The sequence below is a fragment of the Physeter macrocephalus genome, chromosome 9 (genome assembly GCF_002837175.3).
Source record: "Physeter macrocephalus isolate SW-GA chromosome 9, ASM283717v5, whole genome shotgun sequence".
NCBI classification, from domain to species: domain Eukaryota; kingdom Metazoa; phylum Chordata; class Mammalia; order Artiodactyla; family Physeteridae; genus Physeter; species Physeter macrocephalus.
The window spans coordinates 46,367,017-46,380,178 of NC_041222.1; the positions used below are offsets into that span (position 1 = coordinate 46,367,017).

The 13,162-nt window shown below is 36.1% G+C and overlaps 1 protein-coding gene across 31 annotated transcripts in view; it reads right to left on the minus strand.

The window, feature by feature from the left end:
• The window catches only part of RFX3 (regulatory factor X3), a 299,451-nt gene that overhangs the window by 91,216 nt on the left and 195,073 nt on the right, over positions 1 to 13,162 (minus strand). For all 31 annotated transcript variants that reach the window (XM_028493929.1, XM_055087176.1, XM_024126911.2 and 28 more), the window contains one exon: positions 4,522 to 4,780. In XM_028493929.1, the coding sequence (XP_028349730.1) occupies positions 4,522 to 4,780 (259 nt within the window). The remainder of the gene's footprint in view (positions 1 to 4,521; positions 4,781 to 13,162) is intronic.

A 13,162-nucleotide genomic window follows, 5' to 3' on the forward strand; every position in this document is an offset into this window, starting at 1 on the left:
GGGACACTGCATCATGCACTTTATCTTTTGAACTGCGCAACTTAAGAATGTATAACTAATTCACATAAATAAATTCATAAAAACTTTACACGCAAACCCAAGGATAAAGAAATAAAAGCATCTACAATTCTTGAATGAATTCTTAACTTTCTATAAATTATATAAGATAGGCCAAACTTTTACTTATATAGCAGTAGATGGACATTGAAATTTTCCTCCAAACAACTGAAAAAATTACAGTATTTTTCATTAATCAAAAAAGGTAGAGATATGAACAATATTAGCTTCAACACATTTTCCTTGTGCCCTTTGGTGGGATCTAATTTTAGCAAGAGCCATTTAACATATATAATTACTAAATGTATATACAGAAAAGTAGAAAATAAGCTTTCATATCACAGTCTCAAAAATGATTAATGTAATCTAATTTAGTTATTCTTATCAAGAAGAAAAAACAACTCCATAAATAACCATCTCATTATAAGAATTCAAATGTTATTTTATGGAGGAATGAATAAATTAAGCTTCTTATAGCAAATTGCTTATTATTATATAGTCTGGTATAAGATAAACTATGTTGTGATAAATACAAAAATATCACTAACTACAATCACAAATTTTTGATTCTCAAATGCAAAATGTGTTCCGGTTCCAAAATTCTAAAAAAAATATGGTTAAATAAAAAATAATGATGAAAAATAAATTAGAGTTTAAAATGAATAAAGACACATAAGGAAACACTATGGAGAGGTATTTAGAAGGAAGATCAAGGCATAATGAGTTCAGATATGACTGTAGTCAACTCTTCTACCTTAATGCCCATGTTCTCCTGAAATGTTAACAATAAATAGATCCCTAGCACTAACTTAATGAAATGTAAAACGTTTACTCACGTAGGAACTTAGCTGAAGTCATACCCAGTGATGTTCCAATAAAAAATGTTACATAATCTTTTTGAAAATTCTTATTTAATACTATCAGCAGGAAATGCCTTTTAAATGTGTATAAGTTTGGGCTTCCCTGGTGGCGCAGTGGTAGGGAGTCCGCGTGCCGATGCGGGGGACGCGGGTTCGTGCCCCGGTCCGGGGGGATCCCGCGTGCCGCGGAGCGGCTGGGCCTGTGGGCCATGGCCACTGGGCCTGCGCGTCCGGAGCCTGTGCTCCGCAATGGGAGAGGCCACGGCAGTGAGAGGCCCACGTACCACAAAAAAATAAATAAATAAATAAATGTGTATAAGTTTATATTTATATTTAAATAAGTAAAAATATATATACATACATACATACATATTTAATAATTTATACACATGGACTCCATTGACCAAATAAAAGAGCACAGTAAAAGGAGAAAAAGTATTTTGACCAAATCTGAATATTGGTAGTTTGTACCATAATATATTCATCAAATAAAATTTAATATGTTACCATAATAATCTTTTGAAAAATTCTGAAATTTCTATGTACCTTGAAAACTGAAACATTTTACAATGCATAGCAAAAATGAAATACTAAAACATGTTTATGTAAAATAGTTTTTCACTTAAGGTTATAAAACTAAAGTAAATCATATGCTCAAATAAAAATTCTCCATTAATGTAAAGATCCTTCTATTATAAGTTGGTTTTATATTGACTATTAGACTAGGTAACAAAATATTTCAAGTGCTGATCATTTATTTTTCTTAGTAGTGGCTTCAATTTCAAATCATCTCTTTTTACTGATTTATCCTGAGAAGTTGGTTTGCACATTGGAGTAAACCTCTTTGTGGCAGAAAGTTATTCCTAATAAATTTAAGTGAAAGTATTTCTATAGAGACAGAGTCAAATGTAAGAGACAGCAAAGGCAATTATTCTGGGAACCAGAGCAGGAAACCTTGGTAACCAGGAACCGCGTAAAGGTATTAGGTTTGTGCTGTTCCCAAGCCCTCAAATTTAACTAGTTTCACATCAACTGAATTAACTGACTATACATTCCACTTATTACAGGCTTGTAAGGAACAGCCCAATTGACTACTACTGTCAGGAATTCTGGCAATAGTAGAGGCTACTCCTACCCAGTTAGCTGCATCAGGCATGCTATGGGTGATAGGTTGAACACTAAAGAACAGTCAGAAAAACTGAATTTATATGGCACAGTCTGGCTCAACGTTTGGAAAGAAATGGCTTGCATCTCGACTAACAGGTTCTTAAAGACTGTGCTCATAGACATTCTTTGTATGGCTCTACGGTGAATGAAAAAGGTACATGAAAATAAGCAAATCTCCTTTAATGACACGGCACCTACCAAAAAATCTAGAGTTTTAGGAGTCTAAACAACTATAATACATAGCACAAATTTTCTAGCATTTGGCAAGAGGAGGATGGGAGGAAATCTTAAATAGGTGTCATAGCACTTAAACTTTGTTAACTTCACTATAGGAACAGATGTGAAACTGTGTACAGAATCACCACCTCACTGTGAATGAAGCAGATGAAGATCTTCAGCACGACTGAGGGGGGGATCTAAATCAAATATAAACTGTGGTAATAAATGTAAGGTAATAATTACTAGCAGATGTATATTTAGATAATATGTATCTATCATATGTCACTATCATGTGCTTTGATGAGGACACCTTATGATTGTTCCATGCAAAAGTTCTCTCTTTAACTTTTAAACTCCTTTTGCTAAAAAGGAGATTTTCTTGTAAAAATGAAAACAAAAAACCATCCTTAACAGAACCTTAAATATTAATGCCTTTTTAAAAGTGTGAATTAATATGTGCAACTGACACTAGGAATTGATTTTTTAAAAATAGTTTTCCCACTCTTCTCAGCTGTTATAAGTCAGTTATTTTGTGTTAATTTACCAATTAATATAATCAAAATTGCACCGAATTTGTGTAATGGACAACTTAAGGAGTCATGTCATTTTTCACACTCTATACAGGAAAACAAACAAAAAAATCAAGCTATAAAATTCATCCTGCTAATGTTTGTACCTATATATACATGACCTGGAATAATCAATTTAGTTAACTCGGTGATAGCACTAGTAAATTTAGTAAACCCATATCTAGCTCATGAGGATATTTAACAGATAGCTAAAATTCAATGTGAAGGCAAGTAGCAGTGCCTGGGGAAGGTGAAGCAGGAGAGGAGTGGGGATGGAGCGCTGGTAAGCCAGCATGAGAGAGGATAGATGAAACGAAAGTGGGAAAGGACTCTTCCCATTTTTTCCAGTTTTCCTAAGGCCTTGGTAAGTGGCAAGTACTTCCCTTTCCACTGAAAATCACTTTCTGGATGGCCTGTATCAGGAACATTATACAGTACTGGTACCTAATCTACCTCTTTTCCTTTTATGGTAAAGATACAGTTATTTTACATCTAGAACATTTTACAATTCGTTGGTAAATATTATGATTTTAAAGCTGAGAGGAAATTAGGAAATCATTTAGTCTAACTAACCCCTTATTTTATTGACAGGGGAACTGAGGTCCAGAGAAGCTATGATTTAGTTTCTATTCTACATAAATATACTGCTGTGACTAAAAGGTTTAGAAATGCTGTATTTAGTGTTATCAAAAGCAAGAGAGAAATGGGCATTAGAAATGCTTCAAAAATACAAAGAAAAGATGATAAAAAAAGAACTCTCCACTTAGAACGGTTAGTTATCTGTTCTGATGTTACCAGAAAATAGTGAATTAAAAATAAAGGGCTTGAAAAAATGGATTAGGGAAAAGATACTAAATGATGAAAGTATGAACACATGTAATCATTACAAACAGAAAAAAGTATACACAAAATACTTACCAAGTACCTATTATATCATGAAGAAAATCCACAAAATGAAAAATGTAAAGCCTCTCATATAATTATTTTCTACCCAATTTGTTTCTATTTCATTATAAGAACAAACTATATGGTAGGATTATGGAAAAGGGGTACATGCACTTAATTCAAATCCCCAGGCCCCTTTTATATGAAACATCTAGAAAATCAATTCCATTTCTACTTTAGCTAGGTGGTTCTCAATGATTATTCTCCCTATGCTTAGTTAAGGTAAAAATGGAAAGGCCAGGTTACAGAGTTTGAGGATATCAAATTCTGCATAGGTTCTTATGACTATTTCTATTATAGCATTTTAGCACATTAAGATACCTTGTGTCAAAATAAATATATTTATTAAATATTAAAACCTTGAAAACTCAAATATGTAGTTGTATTCCTAAGATATTATTTGCTCATACCTATGATCAGAGCCAATATAAATGTTTTTCATTGGAATCACCTAGATCAGTGCTTCCCAAAGTGTTCCTCTGGTAGAATGCAAAATGACTTTACATATGGCATATGGGTAAACATTTTTAATTTTACTATTTAAGTACGGATTTTAACATACATTAGAAAAAATTACACACTAAAACTGCACAACACATTGTTGCCCCAGCCCAGTGTTTTGGATTTTGTCTCTCTAAAGAGAAAAATGTACAATAGAGGCTATCAAGAACCTAAATTAAACAAATAAAAACTCAAATACTTACTGTCGCTGGGGAAGCCCGAGTGGTATGTGTCACTGAGTGACCAGAATTCTCCATTGAATTGCCAATCAGATAGGTTCCTCCAGAGCTGCTGATGAGTTGTCCTCCCGTGACGCCCATCTGAATCCCACCAGTGCCCACCATACTGTGGGATGAGACCACGGTAGTCACCTGTGCAGAACTCCCTTGAGTATCAAAGTAATTCCCTCCAGTGTTTTGGCTGTACATCTGCGTTTCTGTGTAAGGATAAGTTGTTGTTCGGCTTTAGAAGAAGAAAAAAGAAAGACATTTATTTATATCATCTTATTTATTTCTTTCTAGTGTGAATATATGTTTAAAATATATCAGCTTACCCTTTGGAACATGGTGAGTTTTTGTATTTTATATGAAACTTCATTCCCAGAAATAGTTGGGTTTACTTTCCAAACTAAAGGTACATTTCTTTATAAGTACCTTAACACTTTTCTGTACTTTAGAGCTTTCGCCTCTACTGGTGCCTACCTCCAGCATATAAATAAGCTCAGGTCTCTTCCCTCCAAGAAATCCTGCTGCGTGACTTCTTAAATTTCTTACAAAACTTCCTGCAAATCCCAGTTTTAGGAAAGCTGGGATCCAGAATGACTGGGGGCTGCAAGTCAGCTCTCCACGCTACTTCACACTCCTGGGTGACTTGCAGTAAACCTCCATGACTAAGGTAGCTAGCAAGGATCTTTTTCTCGCCACCATAAGGATCTTGAGCAAAGATTTCACTTACCATGGGCCCTAAATCCCTAACTCTTTCTTTTTCTTTACACTCAAGTTTCTCGTTGATGTGATGACTATGCCACCTCGTGTCCTCACTTTCCACTTCCCAACAACTGCAGTCAAGCTTCTGCCCTTAGCCTTTCACTGAAAGTGCTTTTAATAAGGTCACTTGTGACCACATCTAAATACCAAGCTAAAAGGCTGCTGTCAGTCCTCATCTTTCTTGACCTATCTGCAGTATAATATTGTTGACCACGCCATGTTGCCCTTTGCCTCCTCGTTCTGTTCTGATTAAGCAGCTTGTTCGACTGATTTATCTTTAATATTCAACTGACTATAACTTACATTTTAACATAACTTTTATTTTTACTTGCAAGTAGTATAAGCTCACAAGAAGTTGCAAAAATAGTAAAGAGGTATAAAATACTTTATTTAAAAACTTAAATATCCAATTAAAATTCCCAGTTTTTTGGTCATTCTCTTCAACACCACATTCTAGAGCTAGGCAGCACTGACAGTTCGGTGTAGATATTTGCAGACATTTTCTACGTGCCAGGTCTTTCTGTTTTAACCTCTCTTGTTCATTAGTTTCTATGACATTTTTTTTTTTCACTTTTTACTTTTTTTAACCACTATGTTTCAAGAGCTTTTGGAGGCTCCAGTTTTCTGGCACATTAAATACTGGTAATTTCTGAGGTCTCCATTTTCAGATCTTATTTTTTTCTCACGTTTATTCAGACCATATACCTTTATCATATACTACATGACCATATACATGCTCGTAAGTTGATAGCGCCACTTTCTCGTTAGACTTTAAGAGTTTTAAATCTAGGTTTCTAACAGCCACCTGGTTATCTCTGTTAGGGAACCCCATGATATATGGGAAGTCTCAAATGTAAAATTGAACATATGCCTAAAAGGGAATTCTTTCTCTCTCTTGCTCTTTTTCCTATACTCCCCCTCTCAGCAGAGGGCAGCACCACAACCCTCAGCTTTGGAAATTACTGCTGATTTCCGTGCTCAGATTGACATCAGTCACTAAATCCTACTAATTTTACCTTCTAAATAATTCTCCAATTCTCCTTTCCATTCTTGTACTCACTCGCCTTAACTCATACTGTTCTCCATTATAACTGCCTTCTAATTAGTTTTCCTTCCTCTATTCGGGCTCTCTTCCAATCTCTTCACTTTGCTGCCAGGGGAATTTTTCTAAAATGCAAATATGAAAATAAAGCTTTTCTTAAAAACCTTTCCATGATTCTCTCTTGCCTTCGGAAGTAATTCACAACCCTTGACCTGCCTTATAAGAACCATCAGAGCCGATGCCTGCATGATCTCTGGACTTGATACCAGTCATGCCTTCAAGTGCTTTCTTCGCTTACACCACACTGACCTTTTTGTTGGTCCCTGTAACGTGCCATCTTCTCTTGCCTCCCTGCTATATCTCATGTTCTCCTCTGTCTAGAAGGCCTTTACATTTTTCTTCAGCTCTCTTCTTTTGTCTAAATCACCCTTAAACTCTCAGTTCAAGCATCACCTTATCTCAGAATTACTTTTCCGCACCCTTTGCCCTCTCTGGCCACTCCTCACAGGCCTGTTACGTTTTGTTCTCTGTACTTTCCTAACACCTTGTGCATACCTGAAATACAGCTCTCCATACACTGTTAATTTCCTCATGTATTCACACTCCCATGAAATTATGTTTTATTCCCATATGTACCCTCAACACAACACAGTTGAAGCTACACAGTGGGCACACTAACCAACAAAGAGAATATGATTCTGTTTGAAAGTACATTTGACATAATGGTGACTTCCGTAAATTTCTAAAACATAAATCCTTCTTTTGTTTTGTTAAACCAAACAAATTGGTTAGCACAATTGAGAAATTGTGCTAAACTATTCCAAGATTTTTCTGTATTATTTAAAACAGGTCATTTTAACCCATTACAGATTAATTTGTAATGTAATTTCTAATGTAAATTTTAGTAAAATAATTAGAGTGCTCCAAAACTATTCCACACTAGGTAAAGTTACTGCTTTCCAGAAAGAGCCACCACAGATCGACGTACAAATTTCAGTTTGGGGTGGTGACAGAAACAACTCCATAGAGAACGTTTTATTTATAGATAGAAATATGCCATTTAAAATACACAGTTCTTCTCATTATTGTTGTATTTCCCAACTGGATACCTCATTTATGTATTTCTTTCATTATATATTTATTTAATAAAATAAAACAGCCATGTTGATTTCAAATTTAGGTGAAAAGAAAAGTGAGGTCATTTAAATTTATGTCTGCTAAATATGATAATGACCCTATTTAGTTGTGCTTAAAATAACACAATCTGATGTTAGTATTTAAGCATAACCAAGTAAGGTGTACACATAGCTATAGGGCAATAAATAAGTACTTTGACAGATGCAGGAAATGGTGCCAGCTTTCCTTTCCATAGTCCAAACAAAATGCTTAAGCACGCTCCCCAGTAGTAAGTTGATTTTATAAATAAATCATGTAATAATGGCTATTGATAGCTAATATTTACTGACCATTTACTACACAACAGGCACCATTTTATGTACTTTTCAGGTATTAACTCATTTAATCTTCATTACAACTTTATGAGATGGGTACTATTATAATTTCTATTTCCACAGACAAGGTGAATACTTGAAGTTTGGATAGGTTAAATAGCTTTATCCAAATCACACAGCTGGTAAAAAATGGATTTGCAGTCTGCACTTAGCCCATGCTCTCAACCATTCTGTCACATAAAAAGAACTTAACTTTTTACATATGTCAATGATATGTGTGAATGACTATTGAGGAACAGTCCCAAAAGCTGGTATAGGGAACATATGGACTTTCTGTTGCTATTTGGGAGTTCCTTACACCTCAGTTAACTGTTTACTAACACCCCACTACTCTCCTCTCTTACTCAGAATGGAATCTGCAGAAGATGTAATTGCAATGGTAAAGAAATAGAGATGGAAAAGGCGAGACTATTTTGGAGGATACTTACCACTGCACACTTAGATTTCAGAAGTTCTATGATCATGGAAGTTGCAACTCTATTATAAGAGAAACATTCCACGGGGTTTAAATTACTCCATCTTTGGGGTATGACTCCTTTATATAATTAGTCCTCAGTGAACAACAGTAATGTAAACAAATGCATCACAGATATATAAAATCTGTATCTATAGCCCTCAAGTCAGCATAAAAATATGGCAGCAAAGAGCTTTGATTTTCATACTTCCCCCTAGTTGGAGATGATTCATTAGCTAAAAAATGAGCAAAGAACAGGATAAGAGTGAAAGTCGCTAAAGAGTATGCCTAATCCATAAATTATGCTCATTACTCAATCATAACCCATGGGACTGAGGAGAAGGCTTGCATAAACACACACTGGGGTAAAGACTGGTAATTTCTAGGGGAAAAAAGACACAATTACATTAGAAAATGAAGTGTCACAAATTGTTGCTGAAATTTGTCCCTGACACTTATACACTTGCAGTGGGGAAGAGAGGAGACTTTTAAACACTGGATTGGGTAACAGAGGCAGACCATAATATCCTTAGTCATTGTTCTTCAAGGGTAAGAAGATAAGCATTAACGCATTTGTTGGAGGCCTGTCTGGAGCCAGAGCCAGAGTCAGGCACAGATAATTCCTAAACGTCTTTTCAGTTCTAAATGTTCTAAGCTCCTGAGTAAATACTGGAGAAATTTTGTTTAAAATAAAAGGCACCACCAACAAAAACAAACACTTCTTTCTTTCTAGGTACTAGAAATAATAACTTTAATTCTGATACCTAGGATCAACTTGTCTTTCATACTGCTAGAATGAATACATATGAGATTTTGCTTGCACAGTATTTCCCCAGAAATTTCCAAGACATACGTTTGAGAAAAGTACTCAATTTTTGGCATATCAGATTGAAAGCAGCTATTTCCGCACTGTACATTACTGAAACAGCTAAATTCCCAAGCAATTCTGTGCACACTTGAAAGATGCTGCTATGTTCCTTTTGTTTGTTCTTTATTGATTGCCTCAGACCGTTATGAAAACAATGTGTCACATTATTCTATAGCAGAAGAGAAATCTTTCCATTGTTCTGCATATGTATCCAGTAATGAATGTAAACACATAGATATGTGCATACTTGCTGACAGATGCTTCTTCATAGCTGACTCTATTATCAGGTTCTATGTAAATGTCAGGACTCTGATCCATTGAATTCAGTAAATTAGTGCTGTTTGCATCCCATCATGCCTTAGCATATACCTTGACTAAGCATGACCCTGAATATTCCCTGCTTGCTTATTCACTAGGATGATTATGTATGTCAATTTATTTTAGTTATAACCAATTTTTCTGTTTTCTTTACCTTCAGGTGTCTTATCCACAAGTCCAGATATATAATATCTCTAAATTATGTGTTTTGTATTTTACCTAGGTCTTGAATATCCTCTCACCAATAAGCTAGTCAACTACAAAATCAAGCAACAGTATGAAAATGGCAAATTAAGAAAATAAAATACCTTGCAAATTTCACACCATAAAATTTATTATGAAGATAGAATATAGTAATGTTTTGTTTTTTGGGTTGGTTGGTTTTTTGTTTTTTTTTTTTTTTTTTGCGGTACGCGGGCCTCTCACTGTCGTGGCCTCTCCCATTGCGGAGTAGGCTCCGGACGCGCAGGCTCAGCGGCCATGGCTCACGGGCTCAGCCTCTCCGCGGCATGTGGGATCTTCCCGGACCGGGGCACGAACCCGTGTCCCCTGCATCGGCAGGCGGACTCTCAACCACTGCGCCACCAGGGAAGCCCGAATATAGTAATGCTGATCATTATAATATCTTACATTGGTACAATGTATTATTGTTTTCAGGCTACTCTGTACACATTCTTTTAACAAATATTTACTGAGCATCTATTCTGGCACCTGGGGAAAAAGGAACATGACCTCTACTGTCATAAGGGCTGCATAACATAAGGGGCAGGTGGTCAAAAATAAGAAAGGAAATAAGATCATTAGACATTTTCTTAAATCTATGAAAGAAAAAAAATCCTGGTATTTAGGAAGGAACTAGAAGTCTAGAATGGTTGGTTAAAATGAATGAGAAGGACATTAGAAACAAATGAGGTTTAAAAAGTAGATAAAAACTAAACATGTGGGCTTCCCTGGTGGCGCAGTGGTTGAGAATCCGCCTGCCAATGCAGGGGACACAGGTTCGAGCCCTGGTCTGGGAGGATTCCACATGCCGCGGAGCAACTAGGCCCGTGAGCCACAACTACTGAGCCTGCGCGTCTGGAGCCTGTGCTCCGCAACAAGAGAGGCCGCGATAGTGAGAGGCCCGCGCACCGCGATGAAGAGTGGCCCCTGCTTGCCACAACTAGAGAAAGCCCTCGCACAGAAACGAAGACCCAACACAGCAAAAATAAATAAATTATTTAACAAAACAAAACAAAACAAAAACTAAACATGTAAGTAGTGTAAACAAATTTTTTAAACTGTGGGTCATGATCCACAATTCAATGGGTCACACTAGCATTAAAAAAAGAAAGAGACTATAGTAGACTAGACAACATCAGAACATATCTGATGTAAGGATAAGAATTATCTTGAGAAACTTTGTTTCTGTCATATGCATATATGGTGTGTGTGTGCATGTGTATATTTATCTGAGTATAAAAATGTACATCTAATTTTCTCAATGTGGATGGTTGTTTAAAAAGCTTAAAGACATCATTATGGACTATGGCAAGAAGTTTGGATGTTATTTTAAGCTGGGATAGGAGTTTAAGGAAGCTAAGGTACAGGGAGGTAAGGGAATGTTCCAGCCAGAGAAACAACCTAAAGAAAGGCCTGAGGTCAGAGACGTAACAGGAAACCATGAGAAAAGGGAGTAGCAAACAGGGCACACTGCTACAGATAAGCCATGTAAGATGATTCTGAAACATGTTCATTAGATATAATGAGAGGAGGTAATCTTATTGTAAGGTGTTTCCATGTAGTGCTAGCAAATATATGTCTGATTGGACTAGACTGAGGATATAAGTAACTAAAGGCAGCCAGAATGAATCAGTTTTAAATATTTTCAAAAAGTTTGGGAGCTAGGAGAATTGGGGAACTGGGAGAACTGTAGTTAGAGAAAGCGGCAGCAGCGCTATCTCTATGGCCAACAGCGTTTGAGATGATTGTGGTAGTGTGGTGTCCTTACTGGACAACTTCTGGGGTGTGTTTTTGCCTTTGGTCTGGCTGCTGTCTAACAATGCTTGTCCCTGTCTTTTCTCAGCTTGATTCTTCAGACTTCCTAGAAATTCTGAGTCACAAGTATCTTTCAATAAATTCTTTGTTTTGCTTAAATAAGCCAGACTTGGTTTCTGCTGCTTGAAACCAAGAACTCTTAAACAGTTTTTCATTGTGAAGTTTTTATGGGAGTCACCAAAGCCCTGCATAGAAGCAGCTAGATTATTTGGAATCTTCAACAAATTGCAGTCTTGTGGTATGTAATATCTGGTTGGCTAACATGCACTACTTTTTTGGGTTTTGACATAGATCATTTCTTGAATGCTCTAAGTCAGACTGAAGGCAGAAGGTACATCAGAGAGGTGACATGTCCATTTTGTGCAAGACACCAAAGGGGAAAACAGTAATTCAGAAAGGAATTCAAGGGACCTAACATAAGAGACTGTTACCTAAGAATAAAAAACAGTAAATTAAATATAAAGTAATAAAATACTAGAATCACTAATGAAACACTTGATTTAAATTCAGAAGACATACTTATTTCTACTAATTTCAACTGCTAAAACAATAGGTAAAAAATAAAAGCATTTATCGAGCTGTTGCCACAACAGCTACAGAGGAAATGCAAGAATGAATTATTAAAATGCAATAATAATCCTTGCAACAACTAATTGAACTTTTTCATTCATATGTAGTATTTTTAATATCATATATGTTGATAATGTACAGAGTACTGAAATCATAACTTTAAATTATCATTACATAAAGATATCTGGACACTTACACTTGACTGTGCATTTCAATTCTTCATTTGTATATTGTAAAGTAGTGGTTCTCACACTTTAGTGCGCATCAGAACACCGGAAGGGTTTGTTAAAACACAGATTGCTAGGCTCCATTCCCCAAATTCCTGATTCAGTAGAGCAGGACTAGGGAACCAAAACTGGCATTTCTAACAAGGTTGGCGTTTCTCAGATGAGGTACATGCTGCTGATCTGAGGAACACACTTAGAGAACCACTGTACTAGAGGATAATAAAAATGTGAAGACCAACTTTCACAGGAGTAAGGAAAAAAAGTGCTATTTCACAACTATTAGTGCTTTTACTTTATTTGAGTTTTTAAAAAAGTCAAAGTCCACAGTTATAAAAGAAGTTTTACATTCTGTGGCAGTTATCCATGAAAGCATTACCAAAATTTCTGTTCACTGCTCTAATGGTTTTTGAAGCATACCAAAAAGGTGCACATAATAAGTACATATACAGGTCATCTGCCCTGACAACAGAAGTCAGGGAAGTAGATATAGACTTAAATCAACTTTGGCAGGAATGACATGATAAAAGATTTTGATCCAGAGTTACTGGTCTAAATTTACAAATAAGAAAAACTGGGCTGGATCATATGGTAGTTCTATTTTTAATTTTTTGAAGCACTTCCATACTGTTTTTCATAATGCCTGTACTAACTTACATTCCCACCAATCGTGCACAAGAGTTTCTTTTTCTCCACACTCTCTCCAACACTTACTTCTTTTTTTTTTTTTTTTTTTTTTTTAACAGTACGCAGGCCTCTCACGTTGCGGAGCGCAGGCTCAGCGGCCATGGCTCACGGGCCCAGCCGCTCCAGGGCATGTGGGGTCTTCCCGGA